Genomic DNA, 22,540 nt, shown 5'->3' with positions numbered 1-22,540 from the left:
GACTGTACCTGCCAATTAAACTTTAAAATAAAAACATCAGAATTAAAGCGGGGGTTCACCCTTAGAGGGCACTTTTCCCCCTTAGATTCCTGCTCCTTATTACTAGGGGAATCGGCTATTTATTTTAAAATATGTGCAGTACTTACCCGTTTACGAGACGCATCCTCTCCGTCGCTTCCGGGTATGGGCTTCGGGAATGGGCGGTCCTTCTTGATTGACAGGTTTCCGAGAGGCTTCCGACGGTCGCATCCATCGCGTCACGATTTTCCGAAAGAAGCCGAACGTCGGTGCGCAGGCGCAGTATAGAGCCGCACTGACGTTCGGCTTCTTTCGGCTACGAGTGACGCGATGGATGCGACCGTCGGAAGCCTCTCGGAAGAATGTCAATCAAGAAGGAACGCCCGCTCCCGAAGACCCATACCCGGAAGCGACGGAAGAAGATGCAGCTCGAAAACGGGTAAGTACTGCTCATATTTTAATATAAATAGCCGATTCCCCTAGACCGAACGAGCAGGAAGCTAAGGGGAGATTTTTTTTTTTTTTTTAAATGGGTGAACTCCCGCTTTAACATTGGTTCCATAACCTTTCCAATAGCAAAGATCCTCAGATCTTCCCTGTAGACCACGGGGCTCCAAACTTTCTAAACAAAAGGGCCAGTTTACTGTCCTCCAGACTTTAGGGGGAGGGGGGGGTGTCAGACTGTGGCCATTGGGAGTAAAAAATACATCTTTGGTATTAGAGGAGGAATAATGCCCTATTGCTGGTGTCAGTCGGAGGAATAGTGCCCCATTATTGGTGTCAGTGGGAGGAATAGTGCCCCATCTCTGGTGTCAGTGGGAGAAAAAGTGCCCTATTGCTGGTGTCAGTGGGAGGGATAGTGCCCCATCATTGGTGTCAGTGGGAGGAATAGTGCCATATCACTGGTTTCAGTGGGAGGAATAGTGCCCCCATCTCTGGTGTCAGTGGGAGGAATAGTGCCCCATCTCTGGTGTCAGTGGGAGGAATAGTGCCCCATCTCTGGTGTCAGTGGGAGGAATAGTGCCCCCATCTTTGGTGTCAGTGGGAGGAATAGTGCCCCATCTCTGGTGTCAGTGGGAGGAATAGTGCCCCACCCACCATTGGAGCACAGGTGTGTGAGGAGGAAGGTGTGTCGGAAGCTGCTGTGTGAGAAGGGAGTTGCCTGGAAATCTCTCCCAGCTCTCCTGGCCCCTTTCTGGGGAAGCCATGGAGGGCAGTGGGGCCTCCCCTGCTGGAGGCTCTCAGCCATCTCCTGGGCCATCTCCTGGGCCATCTGCCCCTCTACAAGCCTCAGCTGGTGATCTCTCTGCCCCTGGTGTGGATGAAGGCTCGGAGGCCATTCGGGAGCGAGTGGTGGCCGGCATAAAAGTCCTAAACCGGGAGAGGGATAAGCTGTACAAGCTACGTGCGGAGCTGAAGCGCCTGCGAAGGCAACGTGAAGGCTTACATAGCCAGAAACGCGGATCCATGGATCCAGAGATCCAATTGGCCAAGGTCCGTGTGGACCACCAGGAGACCATCGTGGCCATAATGGAAGGAAGGGATGGTCCTTTCAAGGAAAAGTTCTGCAACGACAAGAGGTTTGCAAAGGTGACAAAGATGGAGGTGGAGGAGGAGGAGACCCCCAGTTCTGACCCCCTGCCCCCCCAGGGAGAGGTAAGCACCCCAATGCCTTCCCAGGACTCAGGAGGCATGCTGAGGGTGATCCAGGTAATGGAGTCTCCTGTGCGGGGGGATCAGATGGTTTTCAATGATGAAGATATTGCAGATGGTGTACCTGATAAAGTGAAGCCAGCTAAGCCCCATGTTGTGAATAAGACTGTGTTTGTACCATCTAGCACCATGCCTGATAATGTGCCTAATAATAAGACTGTATGCAGTAATAATGTGCCTGCTGAGGCTGCAATGCAGCAAGAGACACGTTTAAAAAATGACATTCCTGTGAAGGAACTGCAAGTCCCAGCAGAACCCATTAACCCTCCTGCTGCTGAGACCAGAGCTGATTGCCCCACTGCTGCTCAGGACTCCACAGCGCAGCATCAGGACACAGCTGGTACTGCAACAGCAACCGTGACTGTTCCTGATGGGAATGTGTGTGTGACTGATAAAAATCATCCCAGTTCAGGTGTTATGGACAATGGTCCCGTTTCAGATATGATGGACAATGGTCCCAGTTCAGATATGATGGACAATAATACCAACTCTATTCATGTAGACAATGTACAGCATAAAGTGACTTCGGTGTGGGGTCTTGGCCCCAATAAACCCACTTTCGCTCAGGTGGTGCGTTCTGCCCCTGGTAGCTCCGCCCCCAAGCAGGGTTTTCCCCTGCGAGCTACCACCTCGAGCCCCCCAGGATTTGGTCTTGGGTCTCTAGCTTCGGCTGGGGGTCCAAGACGCAATGTAGTCATCCTCAAATGGGAAGGTGGTGCAATCCCCCCTGCAAGGCGTGCAGTGGTGGATTTAATCCTGGAAATGGGTTTTGGGGTAAATGATTTGTATGCTTTTATTCATGTGTCAGGGACGCGAGAGTATACAGTCAGTTTCACCAAGCCAGAGGGTCTTGACCTGTTCTGGGAGCGGTATGAGGCCCGGTGCAGGTCAAGACCCGAATGGGAAAGTCTGGCCCCAGTTGCGATTTCGCAGCGGTCAACAGTAAAAAAGATCACTATCATCCTCACCAATGAGAGCGTCCCTGCCAGGGATCTGGAGGTCTGGTTGAGGAACTACGGGGAAGTTTTGACCAAACCCAATAAAATATTAGATGAGCGTAACATCTGGACTGGGGGATGGTCGGTAACAGTCAGGCTGGCCAGGGATGGAAATGTTGTCCGTCACCTGCCCTCCTCGGCTTTCATAGGGAGGGATAGGATGACCGTCTTCTACCCTGGTCAGCCGAAGCTGTGCCACCGCTGTGGAGAGAGGGGGCACCTTAGCTCCTCCTGTTCGGCCTTGATATGCTCAGTGTGTCGGGGTCAGGGTCATATGGCCAAGGACTGCACCCAGAAGATCAGGTGCAACTTGTGCCTGCGACTTGGCCACCCTTATAGCAGATGCCCTGAGGCCTGGCACAATATGGAGAAGGAGGTAGTGGATGAGATGTCAAGGCTGGACAGGATGGAGGGGGAGGCCCCTGGTGTACCATCCTCCGCTGCGGTGACCGACCCCCCTGGTCCTGCTCAGGATCCCTCCCCAGTTTCCTCCCCAGTTCCCTCCCCAGTTCCTGTGACCACCCCTCCTGTGTCTGTAAGTACTCCTTCTGTATCTGTATCTGTGTCCCCCCAGCCTACTGTACCCGCTCCTCTTGTGTCAGAACCTTCCAAGTCTGTGCCCCCTGAGTCAGTTACCCCCCAGAAGTCTATCCCTGTTAAGTCGGATTTACCCCCCCCACCAGGAGTGGTAGCGGGTACTAAAAAGGTCGCTTCAAAGAAAAAAACAAGGGATGAGGGCATCTCTGAGGCTGACCTCAAGTACCTGGAGGAGAGAAGGAAGGTTGGGCGGCGGAAGAAGCAGGCGGTGAGGACGGAACGGGGGCGGGAAGCTCTGGTGCCTGTCTCCACCCGTCGTAGGTCCACTAGATGGGACATTTCCTCATCTGGCGCTTCTTCAGAGCTGAGCTCTGATTCAGAGATGGAGTTGGAGGCGGCCTCAAGAAAGAGGGAGGCTTCTGGTGATGAGCAGCAGAGGGGAGCTAAGAAGCAATCCACCCAATAACCCAAATGGCGGTTCCCCCTCCGTTAAAAGTGGCGACAATAAATGTCGCCAGCATTAAGTCAGTGAGAGCTCGTTCTATGGCCTTCTTTTTGTTCAGCCAATTAGATGCTGAAATTTTATTTTTGCAAGAGACTAGGCTCACCTCCTTGGCAGATATTCATATGGCCAAGAGAGAGTGGAGGTATGGTCCATCTTACTGGTCTCTTGCGGCCGAGCCTTACGGCGGTGTGGCGGTGTTGTTTAAAACCGGCATGGTAACTGTCCGGCGGGTTATTGAGGTGGAGATTGGGAGATGTATGGTCTTAGACGTCCTTGTGGGAGGGCAGGACCTGCGCCTAATTAATATCTATGGGCCGCACACAAAGTGGGACAGGAAATGCCTTTTTACAAGGATCAAGCCATTTCTTTTTACATCCCGGCAAGTGGTCTTTGGAGGTGACTTTAATACAGTAACTAGGCCCAAGGACAGGAAGGCCTTCAAGGACAGGCTGGGATATGATAGCGTTTTTTTAAATAGTATGGTTAGGGATGCTGGTCTTGTGGATGTGCACATTGCGCACCTCCCGGATGACACCGGGTTCACCTTTCATCGTGGTAATAGTCAGAGTAGGATAGACAGGTTTTTTTTGAAGGAGGCCTCTGCTTTCTCACCCCCAGTGGTGCAGGCAGTAGAGTTCTCTGATCACTGTATGCTATCTGTGGCCCTGAATGCTTCAGACGCCCCTCAGAGGGGAAAGGGCATCTGGAGATTGAATTCGACTCTACTCAAGGAAGAACATGTTAGACAATCCTTTGAGGAATTCTTTCAGGCACAGGTGACCCTCCTGGACTTTTGTAGCAGCAAGGCTGAGTGGTGGGAGCTGACCAAAAAGAGGATCGCTGGATTCTTCAGGGGCCTAGCCAATAGAACACAGTTTAATAAATACATGACCTACCAACGTTTGCGGAGGAAGCTGGATATTCTTGTCTCGAGAGGAGGAGATCCTGGGGCAATCTCCGAAGTGAAACTCCTTCTCAGGAAGTGTCAATATGACCGGCATGCCTCTTTGGTTCTGGAAAGGGACTATGGGAAGTACCACTCGCCTGACCCTTACCAGAACTGCAAACAAGGTGTAGCTGTTAAAGCGGTCGTTGGCCTTAAGGACAGTACAGGTTCCGTGACAAAGTCCAGGTCAGGGATTCTGGAGGTCGTGAGGTCCTTTTATGCCGACCTTCTTGGAAGGAAAGAGCTTGACCGTGACAAGATGGAAAGCTTTTTGGACTCTACTCCAGGTCTAAATGGTGGAGATGTTCCATTGATGAATTTGACAGAGGAGATCACAGTTGAAGAGGTGATGAGGGCAATTGAACAGCTTGCCATCAAAAAGTCACCCGGACCGGATGGCTTGACGGCTGAGTTTTACAAAGCCTTTAAGTCTATTCTGGCCCCACATTTGGTAGAGGTTTTTAACAGTTGTCTTGCTGAGGGGGTGCTATCCCCTTCCATGAGGCACTCGGCTGTGATTCTTCTGTCAAAGGGTAAAGATCCTTCGATGATTGAGAATTGGCGCCCCATCAGCCTTCTTAATGTCGATAGAAAGATACTGGCGAAGATATTTTTCTGGCGCCTGTCGTCAGTAGCAGAGTCTTTGCTTTCTCGCCATCAGCACTGTTCGGTCCAGGGTAGGAGCACCTTCACAGCGGTGTTAGCTGTCCGGGAGGCCTTGGAGCGGTGCAGGGCTGCAGGCTGGGGAAAGTACTTGCTGACATTGGATCAGGCAAAGGCTTTTGATCGTGTTAACCATGAGTACCTGTGGTTGCTCCTTAGTAAGTACGGTCTGCCGGGTGGTTTTGTTGATTGGCTGAAAGTCTTGTATAAGGGGGCAGAAAGCTTCCCTCTTGTTAATGGTTGGGTTGGACGGTCCTTTGAGGTTGGCTCCGGGGTGCGCCAGGGTTGTCCCCTGAGTCCCCTGCTCTATGTGTTTGCAATCGACCCCTTCATCAGGAGGCTAGAGAGCGGCATGTTGTGTGGGGTACCAGTGGGGCTCCCGGGTGAGCCGCCATTGAGGGTTGTTGCTTATGCGGACGACGTATCGGTGATTGTCACTGGGACGGATGAGGCGGAGGAGGTGGTCTCTCTGACATCACGGTATTCTGAAGCATCAGGCTCCAAGATCAATCAGGAAAAGAGTGAAGTTTTCTGGATGGGAAAGGAAGGTGAGGGGTTTGATCTCCCGGACACCTTTCCAGTGCCCCGAGAAAGAATTAAGATACTAGGCATTGAATTTGGTCCCGGCGATTATGGCCTCAAAAACTGGGAAGGCAGACTGGAAATTGCCAATGCTAAGGTGGTCAACTGGAAGAGATGGAAGTTATCTATGAGGGAAAGGGTTGATCTGATTAAGACCTACCTGATTCCGATCTTCTTGTATGTCAGCTTTGTCTGCATCTTGCCAGTGTCTCTCTATGCTAGGATCAGTAGTGTGTTCTTCCAGATGCTGTGGGGGAACAGACTGAACCCCATCAAGAGGAATGTCACCTACCTATCCAGGAGGGAGGGTGGCTTAGGTATGGTCAACCCAATTCTTTTCTTTTCACTGCTATTTCTCAAGTTTAACATTGGTAGTATGCTTGCAGTGGAACCTCCTGGATGGGCAGGCATATTTAGATCTTGGTTTAGGCCTTTTCTGCGACTTTGGGAAGAAGGTGGCCAAGTGAAGAATCGCAGGGGTCATCGTGGTCAGCTACCAGCCTATGTAGCTCCGTGCCTGAAGTTACTGCGGCAGTGGCGATTGTCGGCTGAAGATCTCAGATCGGTTCCGAGGAAAGACCTTATGAGTCGAGTCTTGAGCGAAGTCTTTCATGACCCACTGGCCTTAAGGGATTGCCCAGGCCCAGTTTTGAGGGCGGGGTTGAGACTGATTAATTTGGATAGAATACCTCCTAAATTTAGGGATCTGGCCTGGTTGTGCTTCCACGGGAGGCTCTATGTTCGGGGCAATTTGAAATTCCGCAGTGGGGTGGATCGTAGCTGTCCTCGGGAGGAGTGTGCAGGTGAGGAGGAGACTATGGACCATTTTCTGCTTCGTTGCCCTTTTAACATAGAAGTGTACAAACAGGTGGGGCGGGCGCTCGGTGTTCCTTTCCTCTCCAGGCTGGGTTATGCCGAGTGGGTGTACGGAGCATTCAGTACCGGTGGAGGTTTTTGTTTGGATACACTTTTTTTAGTTAGCCTAGTGGTCCGTTATTTCACCTGGAACGCACGGTGTCAGGTCAGCATTCGGCAAAAAATCCTTCCTGTTGAGGTGGTGGTGTATGACATTGTGCATGAGGTGGGGAAGATTCGGGGGCTTGAGAGAGACAAGCGGGGTCAGGGGGCTTGGCTGAAGGCGTGGAGGGGTTTCAAGCCTCCCTGACTGCCAGGAGTCTCTTTCCCGGGTGTGGCTGTCTGTCTCTTATCACCCTAGATTATTATTTTTCATACATTTTTGATAAATGGCTGCGTACATAGGTGACGGGTTGTGCCTCTTAGGCCCTTTCTGCTGCTTTGTGTAAATAGTTTTGTAGTAATGTTTTGGTAGTGGTGTATAGTGTATATATTGTATATATTCTGAACCTGGATGTGTATTCCTTGGATTTATGTTTGAAGTTTTGTACTATAGTTATGTTTTTTACTTTTGTATAAAATTGGTTGCTTGATTCTTTTCAATAAAAGATCAATAGTGCCCCCATCTCTGGTGTCAGTGGGATGAATAGTGCCCTATCGCTGGTGCCAGTGGGAGGAGCAGTGCCCCATCATTGGTGCCAGTGGAAGGAATAGTTCCCCATCGCTGGTGCCAGTGGGAGAAATAGTGCCCCATCGCTGGTGCCAGTGGGAGATATAGTGCCCCATTGTTGGTGCCAGTGCGATTATTAGCATCCCTTCGTTGGTGTCAGTTTGTGGAATAGTGCCCCAACGTTGGCATCAATGGGAGAAATAGTGTCCCATTGTTGGTGTTAGTGGGAGGAATAGTGTCCCATTGTTGGTGTCAGTGGGAGGAATAGTGTCCCATTGTTGGTGTCAGTGGGAGGAATAGTGCCCCAACGTTGGCATCAATGGGAGAAATAGTGTCCCATTGTTGGTGTCAGTGGGAGGAATAGTGTCCCATTGTTGGTGTCAGTGGGAGGAATAGCTTACCAATGCTAATAATACCCGTTGACCCTCCAAGAAATCCAGTTAGTTGATAACTCTGCCTTTTCTGCACTATTATCAGTTAGCGGTGTCCCTGTCTCTGTGAACTACATAACACCTTGCCTATGTTATGAAGAAGAAGGGGGGAGGGGGGTGTTCTGAAGTCCTAATACATGTCCTTTTCTAGAGTGAAAACACTCTATAGATATAGAAGGGTGGGGGTAGGGTGGGGCAGGAGGTATGTAACTGGCAGGATCACCAGGTGAAAATAAAGAGAAAGGGGCTTAACAAAAGAAAATGAATGCAGCCGCCGCATCAAAGGACCAGTAAGCTGCAATGTATTTCATGGTCGTTCTTGGGCTATATTGGTAATGTAAAGCAAGGAATTATAAAGGCAAACATTGTATTTTCATAATAGTTCTTATTCCTGAATGCTCGATGATGTAATGAGACTACAATCCCACTCATCACGTACCTAGTTCCTCAGCCAACCTACGACCGTCTTCTGCTGGGATTATTCGCTCATCTTCCATGTCACACTTGTTCCCAACCAGCAGGACCTGTGCGTTGTCCCAGGAGTACGTCTTGATTTGTGTCGCCCTGTCAAGTAAAGAAACAGACATCTAAAATTTGGGGAGCCAATCAGATTGTGACGATAAAGCGTCAGCCCTCTCCTAGGTGATATTATAGGCTTTATGTAAGTCTAGTGGGCTAAGTCACAAGCCGACCCCCTTAAATGTATCGTGAACCCAAGTGCCAAGATTTCCAGAACAATGTTCATGGGTCTTTTCTTGGCCACCTTGGAATTTTGGGTCTTTCCACCCACCTTTGTATATTGTTTTATTCTTTACTATGTAAAATAAATAAAACATCCATCAAATAGGCTGGATTGGACACAGCAGGGGTGCAGGCCTTAAAGCGCAGGTCCACCCTAAAAAATTGCCAAAAGGCTCCAAAATATTTGAAAAAAAAAAAAAAAAAATTATATATATATATATATATATATATATATACACATATATATATATATATATATTATATATATATATATATATATATATATATATATATATATATATATATATATATATATATATTTTATACTTACCAGAAATGGCTGTTGCTAGGCAGATTGTCCTAATCTGCCACTTCCTATTCCGCTGTGATCTTCTGTCTTCTCGATGTCTGGTGTATCAGCAGTGGCGGTTTGTCTATAGGGGGCGCTGGAGCGCCCCCCCACCCCTCTGTTGTTGTTGCCGGCCGCTGGCACCGACTATTCAGATGGCCAGACGGGAGCGTTGGCCACCTGAATAACAGCTGGTTGGCTGTGCAGAAGTGCCTATCAGAGCCAGCGGCTCTGATAGGCTTTCCGAGTACAGCCCTCAGGCCCTCGGAAGCTTATCTAAGGGATGTACGGGTGGTGCGTTCCTTAGATAAGACTGACAGGCGTCTCAGCCAATCAGGTTCGCCGGTTCTGGTTACCGGTAACCTGATTGGCTGAAGCGTCATCGAGGGCGGGAGAAGACATCGAGGGACATGGAAGGAGGATGGCTGACCCGCAGAAAGGTAAGTGCCAGGCGGGGGGGGGGGGGAAGGGGCATTATACTGGGCACAGTGGTATCAATGGGCATTATACTGGGCACAGTGGCATCAATTGGCATTGTACTGGGCACAGTGGCATCAATTGGCATTGTACTGGGCACAGTGGCAACAAAGAGCACAGTGGCTGCGTTTGATGGCATGGCACAGTGGTTACAATTGATGGCACAGTGGCTGCGTTTGATGGCATGGCACAGTGGTGACAATTGATGGCACAGTGGCTGTGTTTGATGGCATGGCACAGTGACTGCATTTGATGGCATGGCACAGTGGTGACAATTGATGGCACAGTGACTGCGTTTGATGGCATGGCACAGCGACTGCATTTGATGGCATGGCACAGTGGTGACAATTGATGGCACAGTGGCTGCATTTGATGGCATGGCACAGTGGCTGCATTTGATGGCATGGCACAGTGGTGACAATTGATGGCACAGTGGCTGCATTTGATGGGCCCAGTGGCTGCATTTGATGGGCACAGTGAGGCTGCGCTTTTATTTATTTATTTATTTTTTCGTTTGCGCCCCCCCAAAAATTTTGAGCACCAGCCGCCACTGTGTATAACGGCTGGAGGTCTGGTATGGTAAAAGGTCCTGCAGTGTTACAAGTGGAACAAGTTGGAATTCTGGGTGCCGTCATAAGACCAACAGGCTGATAAGTTGATTTTGTTAATAAAAAAACTGCTATGGCCATTTGTACTCCAATTCATGTGTGGTCCTATTCATTTAGTTAACAGCAAGGGGGGTGGTGAGTACTCATGGTCGGGCAGCAGGGATGGACTGGCCATTGGGACTACAGGGAGTTGTCCAGCCGCCATGGGAGAGACCTGTCAAAGTGGGCCAGTCTGGATGAAGTCCAGCGCCAAATTTCTGTCCCAGTCCAGCTCTTTTGGGCAGACACAAAACAAGGCGGGACATCTTATCTACACTGGCCATGTAGAATTTCAGGTTTAATTTCACTTTAAATAAATAGTTTGTTTGAGCCAAACTCGTTACAGAACAAAGAGACTGCTGTGTTTGCTGTAATGGACAATAGTTGCATCAGCTACATACACTAAGCAGTGTTGTGTCAGCAGTAAGGGCGTCTTCCCATATGCTGCAAGAATTAAAGACTACATACAGTAAGCTGTGCCGTTTCCCACGAGCAGTATGGGCCACGTCCCATTTGTTACTAGAATTGATGAGAGATAGGCTGAGTGCGCCTCCATCATTCAGGAGAAGTCTTGTCTCTCTGATCGGCAAATTTCATGGTCCTTTCATAACTTAGACGTATCGTTGGTTTATGCCAGGGAGAGAGCGGCAAACTCTACGTCTAAGTTATGAACGGACCATGAGGCAATAATGTGGTGGTTTACACAGCATATCCTTCTCTATATATGGAATTTTCTGGCAGTTTACCTGGTATTTTTCTACACTTACAGCACTTCTAAAGTGCTTAAAGTGGGAGTGGGCGTTCCTATTCAGAGACTAAGTGATTGACGTATGACAAAATCTCCCCCCCCCCCCGGCGCATAATGCACGTCACCAGTTTCCGAAAGAAGCGGAAACTGGTGACGCGCCTTTTGCGCCGGGGGGAAGCTTTTGTCATACATCAATCACTAATGCCGGGTACAGACGAGAGGATTGATCCGCGGATACGGTCCGCCGGACCGTATCCGCGGATAAATCCTCTCGAGGATTTCCGCGGATTTGGATCAGATGGAGTGTACTCACCATCGGATCGAAATCCGCGCCGAAATCCCATCGCGATGACGTGTCGCGCCGTCGCTGCGATGATGACGCGGCGACGTGCGCGACGCTGTCATATAAGGATACCCACGCATGCGTCGAATCATTACGACGCATGCGAGGGAGGGAATCGGACGGATCGATCCGGTGAGTCTGTACAGACCACCGGATCGATCCGCTGAAGCCGATTCCAGCGGATAGATTTCTTAGCATGCTAAGAAATTTTTATCTGCTGGAAATCGGTCGGGCCGAAAAAAATCCGCGGAAAAAGATCCGCTGGGATGTACACACCAGCGGATCTATCCGCTGGAACTGATCCGCAGATCAATTCCAGCGGATAGATCCTCTCGTGTGTACGGGGCCTTAGTCTCTGAATAGGAACGCCCACTCCCGCGGGATTCACTACCCGGAAGCCAGGGGGGAAAATACCTATACTACGGTATGTAAATCGAAAAAAAAAAACAGCATAATGTACATGTCGGCAGTATGCTGGATTGAATGGTATATACTTGTTTTTAGGGTGAACCTCCGCTTTTAGCTGGGGGAAAGCATCACGCCCACGGAGTTTCGAGAGTGCAAGGTGTTTTTTTACCTTAATGCATAGGATGCATTTAGGTGAAAAAACACAAAGCTTTACAACCCCTTTAAGCAGCATTGTCAGCGCTGCTTGTTGGACACAAGAACTGTCTATACCAGGGATCCTCAAACTACGGCCCTCCAGCTGTTGTAGAACTACACATCCCATGAGGCATTGTAACACACTGACATTCACAGACATGACTAGGCATGATGGGAATTGTAGTTCCTGAACAACTGGAGGGCCGTAGTTTGAAGACCCCTAGTCTATACCTTGTTTCTCATGCATACATTGATTTCTCTCTCAGGAAAACCATATCGCTGCCTTAACTCCCATGGGAGTCCACATATTGCATAGGAAAGGAGCTCTTGGGAGATGTAGTTCTGGGTGGCGTACCCAAGTCATTAGTAACTGAGCTCTCAGCAGACGTGCCTGCATGAATTTTACAATCCTGGTTATGATGTCACAGGGAGTTATAAAATATGTTTCTTGCTACAGGAACAAAATGGAAGAAAAACTATGCTCTAGAATGGGGAAGGGAGGATTAAAGGTAAAATGTGTCTAATATCTATATATATCGGCGTATAACGGGCACTTTTTTAAAATCAGGGGAAAATTGTGGGTGCGCGATATACGCCGATCCTGCTGTCTCTGGGCGCCGCTGAAATAGACCGAGCCGAGCCGAGTGTACTGTGCACTCGGCTAGGCTCGGCCACGCTCGGCTCCGCCCGCAGGACCGCGAGAGAAGCCGAGAGCACAGGAAATCCGACTCTGTACAGCTCAGGCGCCAAACTCAAAAATACACGCCGGGCAAGACAGCAGACGGACACCTCCAAGCAAGTCCCCAGACGGACGCCGGACAAGGCCGCCGATGGACGCCGGACAAGGCCGCCGAGAGGAACCAGGCAAGCCGCAGATGGACACCCACACGGCTGGATAGACTCTGCGCAAGTCCGCAGACGGACGCCGGACAAGGCCGCCGATGGACGCCGGGCAAGACAGCAGACGGACACCGACAAGGCCGCACCGACAAGCATTCAAAATGTACGTTTTTTCCCCCCCTAAAACTTCCCTTAAGCTTGGGGTGCATGTTATGCGCCGGCGCACGATATACGCAGATACATACGGTAATCTATATGTGAGTTTAATGCAGACATATTTGTGAAAACTGTTACCTTTTCTCTGGTGTACATAACTTAATAATCTGTGCTTGCTTACCAGTCTTGCACAGCGTTGAAGGACTCCACGTTGGAAATATCATACATAAGCAGGAAACCCATGGCTCCGCGGTAATAGGCGGTGGTGATGGTCCGATACCTCTCCTGGCCAGCTGTGTCCTGTATGGAGAGGAACAGAGTGTGAAGGTTAAAGCAAGGTCATTGTGACTCTGATAGCGTGTTCCAAGCGTGTTCCAGCTGCAGATAACAATTTTAGGGAAATTATAGCACATGTTTAGTGAACACTTGCATGGAATTATTACTGTAATGTTCACTTTAAAAAAAAAAAAAAAAGTACCTTCTACTTAATATTTTGATTGCTGTGGTACTGCATGCTGATGTGTTATTCTCCTCTGTATGTATAATTACCCCATCTAGGAAATCGCCTCTATTTATCTATATGTACAGTATCTCACAAAAGTGAGTACACCCCTTACATTTTTGGAAATATTTTATTATATCTTATATACTGAAGCAGAGCATAATTCCCTCCCTTCGGAGACTGGGCCGCAGGGCAGTATTTCAACATGATAACAACTCCAAACCCAGCTCCAAGACAACCACTGCCTTGCTAAAAAAGCTGAGGGTAAAGATGCTGGACCGATTAAGCATGTCTCCAGACCTAAACCCTATTGAGCCTCTGTGGGGCATCCGCAAATGGAAGGTGGAGGAGCGCAAGGTTTCCAACATCTACTAACTCTGTGATGTCATCATGGAGGAGGGGAAGAGGACTCCTGTGGTAACCTGTGAAGCTCTGGTGAACTCCGTGCCCAAGAGGGTTAAGGCAGTGCTGGAAAATAATGGCAGTCACACAAAATATTGACACTTTGGGCCCAATTTGGACATTTTCACTTAGGGGTGTACTCACTTTTGTTGCCAGCGGTTTAGACATTAATGGCTGTGTGTTGAGTTATTTTGAAGAGACAACTGTGATGGATTTTACTAAAATTAATATTTTTGTGTTATGTTACTTTCCTCCTGAGCTACTCAAATGTTGCCTTTCTTTCATTATATTCTTCGATTTGTTTTATTTCCTTTTATTTCTTGATCTGTATAAGATATATATATAAGATATATATATATATATATAGAGAGAGAGAGAGAGAGAGATGTATACATATGTATGTGTGAAAATATACTACAGTGCTGTTACTTTCCTTAAAAGACATTAGGGGCGTGTAATAACAAACCACCATGTATAGACTGAACCAATCAATTGTGCTCATGTGTATGATGTCATGTTGTCTTTAAAAAGCCAATAAATGGGTTCGGCCTTTCTCTTGAACGCTGGACACAGAAGGAAGCGAGCAGTTTGTTCCTCAGCTCTCTGCATGCTTTCATGATTTGGGTCAGAGGCAGAATGGGTTTTTGCCCTGAAGTTGAGTCAGGGGTTTAATCCTTATCACAACAAATATACACTGTTATACAAGCTGTACACTCACTACTTTACACTGTAGAAAATTGTCATTTCTTCAGTGTTCTCACATGAAAAGATAGAATAAAAAATTTAGAAAAATGTGAGGGGTGTACTCACTTTTGTGAGATACTGTATGTCACTCCCATCACTGAAACATTCTTAATTAACAACTTAAGATGACATTTCCTCTCTGAGCCGACTATACATTTGTCTTTGCTATGCTGAAATCCAACTAGTCTCGGCAGACGGCGGTGATAGCAGCACATGCACCAGGCTCCACCACAAAGCATATCTTGGTGCTCACTTCTGACACCTCTGGCGGAAATCCAGTATTACACCCCTTTCTTTTGAAGGGTGATTTATGTGCTTTGCGATCTTTTGTGACAACTTTGGGCTTGCTTGGAAGAGAGGGAGGCTCCCTACCCTACTGGGTGCCCCTATTTTCTATCTCAAGGGGCCCCGTGTGCCACCGCTTTGATGTTTTCCGGCTGTCATGAGTTCATACATATGGTGACGGTGTGACCCCACATGGACACTGGCCCCTGATGAAGGGACAAGGTCTCGAAATGCGTAGGGCCTGAATGAAACCCAGTGGACACCTACCTATGAACTTTGATTTTAATATTTATTTATTGTTAAAATAAACTTTTACTACTATGATTACGCTCCTTGACTTTATAAGTTGTTACCATTAAAGCCCCACCTCGGGGGATTTCTCTTTTTCATATTCAATATAGGGGTGTTGGTAACACACACAGGTCTTCCTTGTTGATGTTTTTTTGTTGTCAACTAGTTTTATCAACCCTGCCTACTGGACTACAGAACTCCACCTTTCCCACTTCTCTGTCCATCTCTACATGCATACATTCATTTCTTCTCCAGCAAAACAATGCTGCCTTGACTCCCAAAACCTGCCTACGTAGTGCGTGTAGAGAAACGTCTCCAGGGAGATGTAGTTCTGGGGTCATGCCTACATTAATAGGAGTGCCCAGCAGCTACCCCTGCAAGAATTTGGTGATAATGTCGTTACAGGTACAAAGCAAAAGTAAAAAATAATGCTGGGACATATATTTATGTGCCAAAAATATAGTTTTATAAATGAACAAATCAAATTTAAATTCGTTTTTTTTTTTCTTTTTCTTTTTTTGTAATCAGCATTATATGATTTAGAACAACAGATTTACTGAAAAGAAAACTTCAGTAAACAAAGCAAAGACATTCTGAATAAACTAAGTCCATTGGAGCCCTTTTACATCAAAGTTTCACTTACATTGGAGCCCTCCATACATCAGCATCCACCCTTACTTCAGTGTCCCCTTATATCAGAGTCCCCGTCAAAATCTTTCTATAATTGGAGTCCCCCTTACTTCAGGGTCCCCATCAGAGTCCCCTCTTCCATCAGGGTACCCATCAGCAGGGCTTTTTTTCCAGGGGGAACTTGGGGGAACTCAGTTCCACCACCTCTGGCTCAGACCCTTTGGTGCCTGCTCACCACAATCACGTGTAAACACAGAAGTCTGGTTTCTGTGTTTACAAGTGACAGCTCTGCACTCTGTATGTAACCCCCCTGAACTTTGCACTCTGTATGTAATGCAATCCTGGAATTTAATGCCCCTTTACGACCCTCCTACTGTTCGTGAAATTTTACTGACCACACCCACTATTTGATGTGCTTTGGAGGGTGTGTAGGGGGAGGGGTTTTGTGGGGTCGTGGTTAAAGCGGTGGTTCACCCTCACTAACAACATTTTAGCATTAAATTAGGCATAGTAGCGCGAGCTACAATATGCCTGTATTGATTTTTTTAGCCCGGTACTCACTGTGCAATCCTCTATAGAAGATTCCGACTCCCCTCGGGGAATGGGCGTTCCTATCAAGAGGGAGGATGATTGACGGCCGGCTATGGCACGTCACGCTCCCCGAAGATAGCCGGAACAGGTCTCGGCTCTTCACGGCGCTATACGGCGCCTGCGCACAGACTATGCGCAGGCGCCGTGAAGCGCCAAGTCCTATTTCGGCTATTTCCGGAGAAGCGTGACGTGCCATAGCCGGCCGTCAATCATCCTACCTCTGGATAGGAACGCCCATTCCCCGCGGGGAGTCGGAATCTTCTATAGAGGATTGCACAGTGAGTACGGGGCTAAAAAAATCAATACAGGCATACTGTAGCTCGCGCTACTATGCCTAATTTAATGCTATAAAAAAAAAAATGTTTTATTAGGGTGAACCCCCTCTTTAAGTTCCAGCACATAGTGTTTGAGAAAAAAAAGCCTTGCCCATCAGAACCCTTCCTTACATCAAGGTCCTTATCAGAGCTGTAGTTTGGAGACCTTGCTTTAGAGAAAGACAAGGAGGATTGTGGTTAAATCTACATAATGCCCAGACATACCCTTTAACTGGTTGCCGACCAGCTGCCGTCATTTTACGGCGGCAGGTCGGCTCCCCTGCGCGAGAGCCTGTACAATAACGTCGGCTCTCGCGCAGGCCACTCCCCCGACTCCCGTGTGCGTGCCCGGTGGGCGCAATCACCACGGGGCACCTGTGATTGCTCGTTACAGAGCGAGGCCCTGGAGCTGTGTGTGTAAACACACAGCTCCCGGTCCTGTCAGGGAGAGAAATGCTGATCTTCTGTTCATACAATGTATGAACAGAAGATCGGTCATTTCCCCTAGTGAGGCCACCCCCCCTACAGTTAGAACACACCCAGGGAACATACGTAACCCCTTCCTCGCCCCCTAGTGTTAACCCCTTCCCTGCCAGTGGCATTTTTATAGTAATCCAATGCATTATTATAGCACTGGTCGCTATAAAAATGCCAATGGTCCCATAAATGTGTCAAAAGTGTCCGAAGTGTCCGCCATAATGTTGCAGTACCGAAAAAAAAATTACTGATCGCCGCCATTACTAGTAAAAAAAAAATATTAATAAAAATGCCATAAAACTACCCCCTATTTTGTAAACGCTATAACTTTTGCGCAAACCAATCAATAAACGCTTATTGCGATTTTTTTTTACGAAAAATATGTAGAACAATACGTATCGGCCTAAACTGAGGAAATTTTTTTTTTTTTTTATATATATTTTTGGGGGATATTTATTACAGCAAAAAGAAAAAAATATTAATTTTTTTTCAAATATGTCGCTCTATTTTTGTTTATAGCGCAAAAACTAAAAACCGCAGAGGTGATCAAATACCACCAAAAGAAAGCTCTATTTGTGGGGAAAAAAGGATGCCAATTATCGCAAAAGGTGCTCTGGTCTTTGACCAGCAATATGGTCCGAGGCTTAAGTGGTTAAAAGCTACAAGCAGACCGCTTTCATACTGTATAGTATATATCAAGTATTATAACTCCCGAAAGGGTCATTTTGTATTTCTCTTCAGCCAGGCTTGTGATCCAGGCACACCTTGACAGCACAGTCCGGGTGGTGATCTCACCCTCTCCTATTGTTTGGTCACCAACCCACAGAACAAGGGTGCTCCTTACTATGAAACCAATGCCAGATAGTTCTCAGCATGGAATTTTCAACACCAAGTGAAAAGTAAAAGTCCAAGAAAAGTTTAGCCAAGCCGTAAAACGCAACACCCAAATTAAAGCAGAACTTAACCCTCAACTACAAAACTTGTGAGCAGAGGATACTATGGGGTTGATTTACTAAAACTGGAGCATGCAAAATCTGGTGCAGCTCTGCATGGGAGCCAAGTAGCTTCTAAAGCCGCTCGGTTTTCTCGTCGGTAAAAAGTCAGCCGAGAAAACCGAGGGGGAAAGCAGAGAACCCGGCAGGAAAACTGCCATGGAGCTTTGGCCGGGAATCCCGGCCGTGTGTATGCTCCATTAGCACTGCCTCGCAGTCTTTCCCATAGGTAAGTAGTAGATCTGGCGGGAAAAAAAACTTTGGGAATCCCGACAGGAAATCAGAGAGCTTTATTTTCACGACGGGATTCCCGGCTGTTTTTCTGATGAGGAAGCATACACACGTCCGGTTTTCCCGGCCAAAAGTTCTCCTGGCAGTTTTCCTGCCGGGAAAACCGGACGTGTGTACGAGGCTTTACTTCAGCTTGCTCAATTAAGCTTTGTAAAAAAAATAAAGAACTTGAAGCTGATTGGTTTCTATGCAGAGCTGCACCAGATTTTTCACTCTCCCGTTTTAGTAATTCAACCTCTATGTTTTTTTATTCTGCAATAAAGGCTTCTTAGAGTCGGTTCACACATAGGCGGCACGACTTCGGGGGCGACTCTGCAAGTCATCCTGAGGACGACTTCAGAGGCGATTCGCAAAACGACTTCTGTATAGAAGTCAATGCAGATCGCCCCGAGCCGCCCCCGAAATACTACAGGAACCTTTTTTCTAAGTCGGAGCGACTTGCGTCGCTCCTATTAGAACGGTTGCATAGCATTGCATGGGATGCGACTCGTCAGGCGGCTGAGCCGCCTGTCGTGTCGCCCCAGTGTGAACCGGGTCTAACCCTCCTCCTCACAGGCACATCTCAGTTTGCGTTCTTGGGAGATCTGAGTGCTGGGAAGAGTGAACTCACGTGCACATACCCAGGAGTTCAGTCATTTCAGTATGTTCAGGAATGTCCAACAGCAAATGTCCGATGGAGCCTACACATGGTCGGATTTTCCAACAAAAAAAAGCTCACATCGAACGTTTGTTTCCGGAATGTCCGTTCATGTGTACGGGCATAACAGTAAATTTAGAGTATATATGCTCCTCTAAACTTCCATTTTTTAAATTTCCTTAACCACTTCCTGCCCGGTCAATAGTCAATTGACTTTTAGGAAGTGGTTGTGAAATCCTGACTGGACGTCTATTGACGTCCTGCAGGATTTCATGCCGGCGCGTGCCCGTGGGGGCGCGCAGCGTGGCGATCAGTGATGCGGGGTGTCAGTCTGACACCCTGCATCTCCGATCTCGGTAAAGAGCCTCCGGCGGAGGCTCTTTACCATGTGATCAGCCGTGTCCAACCACGACTGATCAGGATGTAAACAGGAAGACCTGTTGATCGGCTTTTCCTCACTCGCGTCTGACAGACGTGAGTAGAGGAGAGCCGATCGGCGGCTCTCCTGACAGGGGGGGTTTGCGCTGATTGTTTATCAGCGCAGCCCCCCCTCGGATGCCAACACTGGACCACCAGGTGCTCAATAGAGCAAAAAAAAAAACACCAATAAAAAAAAAAACACAATCGATGACAATCAGTGCCCACAAATGGGAACTGACTGGCAACATGGGCACTGGCTGAAATGATGGGCAGCAATGCCATCAGTGCCACCCCTCAGTGTCCATCAGTGCCACCCAGTATCCATCAGTGCCACCTCTTAGTGCCCATCTATGTCCAGTGCCCACCTATCAGTGCCCATCAGTGCCACCCATAAGTACCCATCAGTGCCACCCATAAGTGCCACCCATGAGTGCCGCCAAAGTGTGCCCATCAGTGCCGCCTATGAATGCCCATCAGTGCCGCCTATGAGTGCCCATCAGTGCAGCATACCAGCGCCGCCCATCAGTGCCACCTATCGGTGCCCATCAGTACCACCTCATCGGTGCCCATCAGTGCCGCCATATCAGTGCTCATAATTGAAGAAGAAAACTTACTTATTTACAAAAAAAATTACAGAAAAAAATAAAAACGTAATTTTTTTCAAAAATGTTGGTCTTTTTTTAGTTTAGCAAAAAATAAAAATCGCAGAGGTGACCAAATACCACCAAAAGAAATCTCCATTTGTGAGAACAAAATGATAAAAATTTCATTTTGGTACAGTGCAGCACGACCGCGCATTTGTCATTCAAAGTGCGCCAGTGCTGAAAGCTGAACATTTTCTTGGGCAGGAAGGTGCGTAAGTGCCTGGTATGGAAGTGGTTAAGGACACTCTATCTTAAAAAGCTGCCAAAAAGATTTTGAAGATGAAAAAATCCTAAACGGATGTCTCAAAAACTCGTCACCTTAGAATAAAGGAAAACTGGAGGAAAACCCAATTCAAACTTCTACACAAAGCCTTAGTTGCATTCCTGTTTAATAAACAAGACCCTTCAGCTGCTAATTGTTGGTGGTGCAAGTCCTTCCGTCCTTCTCTCCTTCATCGCTTCTGGCAATGCCCAGAGATATTAACATTCTGGGACCGAATCCTCAATGATATCTTTGGCATCACAACACAGATAGCTAAAAACCCGATGTTATGTCTTTTTTTTTTTTTTATTTGAATGATTTAGTATGTTTTTGATGCAGTGGTAATCAATTTACTTGATACAGAGGGCCTCAAAACCTCACCAAAATGCTACACATAATTATCAGTGAATATACAGAAAGCTATCAGAGTCTGCAAACATGCTAGAGGAGTTGTTGGAGACTGGAGACCCATTACATGAGACTGCTAGAGATCAGGGATGAGCTCTGGCATGTTCGGATCCTATCCTGAACCCACCTGAGCAATCAAGCCAGGAAGTGATCACCTGTACCAGGGGCGGCCCGTCACCACACCCCCTCTATGTAGAATGGATAGATTAAGGCGACCAGATTTTTTAAATGAAATCCGGGGACATTTTGTTTCTTTTATTATTAATGGTGGCAATCAGCAACTCATAGCTGGACTGCGATATTGCGGGGGACAAATCGGACACTAAGTGACACTTTGTGGGAACCAGTGACACTATGTCACTGTACTAATATCACTGGCTGGGAAGGGGATAACACTTAGGGCAATCAAAGGGTTAAATGTGTGCCTAACAAGTGTTTTCTTACTGTGGGGGAGGTGCTTTTACTAAGGGAAGGCATTGATCCCTGTATCTTTTTTGCAGGCACACATGATCATGTATGTCTTCCATACTGACAGAACGGCGATCTTCCTTGTTTACATAGGCAGACCACCGTTCTGCCTATGTACATGACGATCAGCAGGTACCGGTAGACATTGAGTCTGCCGGAGCCGCTGATTGGCTCCCATTCCCAGAAATGCAGGATCACGTATATACGTAATCCTGCACAGCGCGACCGCCCTGTAGCACTAAATCTGCTATCAGGCGATCAGCAACTGGTTAACATCATCAGCATTATGATAACTCACAGGCAGCAGGCACTCTATCATGGCTGCTGGGTGCTGATTGTGTTATGTGACACACTGTGACAGAGCCAGCCAGAGCCATGATAGAGTGCCTGCTGCCCATGAGTTATGATACCATTCATTATGCCAGAGAGGCACTGGCAGCTCCACGATCGGACCCGCTTCCCCTCGGTTCCTGCTGATGGACATCGTCAGCTAATCTCAGCTGCCTCTCTCTGCCCATCGCCGCCTGCCCCACAGCCTCTCAAGTCTTAGGCCCCTTTCATATGTCCGTTCCGCCTGTCCGTTCATTACAAGTCCGTTAACGGACTTGTAATGAATCCCTATGGGAACGTGTCCGTTAGCGGATAGAGCATCCGCTAGCGTCCGCGTCCGTCGGGATCCGGTTTTCGGACGGAAGAAAACCCTATTTTTCTTCCGTCCGGCGGAACGGAACTGATGCAGACGGACAGACGGTCCGTCTGCATCCGGTTCCCCATAGGGCAGAGCGGAGCTGAGACAGGGCGGTCCCTGCACTGTGTGCGAGGACCGCCCTATCCGCCGACAGCTCAGCGGGGATCCCCGCTGAGCCGACGGAGCAGACAAAAGAAACTGACAGGACGTGTGAAAGAGCCCTTACTCTCCGGACCCCAACTACTACTGGGTGGGGAGTGGAGGAAGCTCACTCCACTTGAGCCAAGCCAGAGGAACATGCGAGCGGAGCTGAATGGGCATGCGCCCGAAACTGAAGAAATGGTCCCTCCGCTCTCACCATCACATGATCATCAGAAAGAGGCACAATTTTAATTCTGCACTGACTGACAAATCCGGGGACAAAACTGGGGACAGACTTGTAGGTAGATTCACAGAGATTGCCGCAACTTTAAGGCGGCGTAGCGTATCGTATTTACGCTACACCGCCTTAAGTCAGAGAGGCAAGTACTGTATTCTCAAAGTACTTGCCTCCTAACTTAAGGCGGCGTAGCGAAAATGCGGCGGGCGCAAGCGCGCCTAATTCAAAATAGGCTGAGGGGGCGTGTTTTATTATAATTTTGTTTGACCCGGCGTGATTGACGGTTTTTTTTT

General features: G+C 48.0%; 1 protein-coding gene across 1 annotated transcript in view; it reads right to left on the bottom strand.

Annotated features, from left to right (window-relative positions):
* RAB3D (RAB3D, member RAS oncogene family) overlaps positions 1-22,540 on the bottom strand; it is a 58,220-nt gene that overhangs the window by 2,872 nt on the left and 32,808 nt on the right. Inside the window, exons 3-4 of the mRNA XM_040346535.1 lie at positions 13,004-13,122; positions 8,358-8,482 (exon numbers count right to left, since the gene is read on the bottom strand). Of these exons, the coding sequence (XP_040202469.1) occupies positions 8,358-8,482; positions 13,004-13,122 (244 nt within the window). The remainder of the gene's footprint in view (positions 1-8,357; positions 8,483-13,003; positions 13,123-22,540) is intronic.

Source organism: Rana temporaria, chromosome 3, assembly GCF_905171775.1.
Source record: "Rana temporaria chromosome 3, aRanTem1.1, whole genome shotgun sequence".
In the NCBI taxonomy this organism is placed as follows: domain Eukaryota; kingdom Metazoa; phylum Chordata; class Amphibia; order Anura; family Ranidae; genus Rana; species Rana temporaria.
The sequence above is the reverse complement of the archived record's forward strand: the minus strand, read 5'-3'. Positions and strand labels throughout refer to the sequence as shown.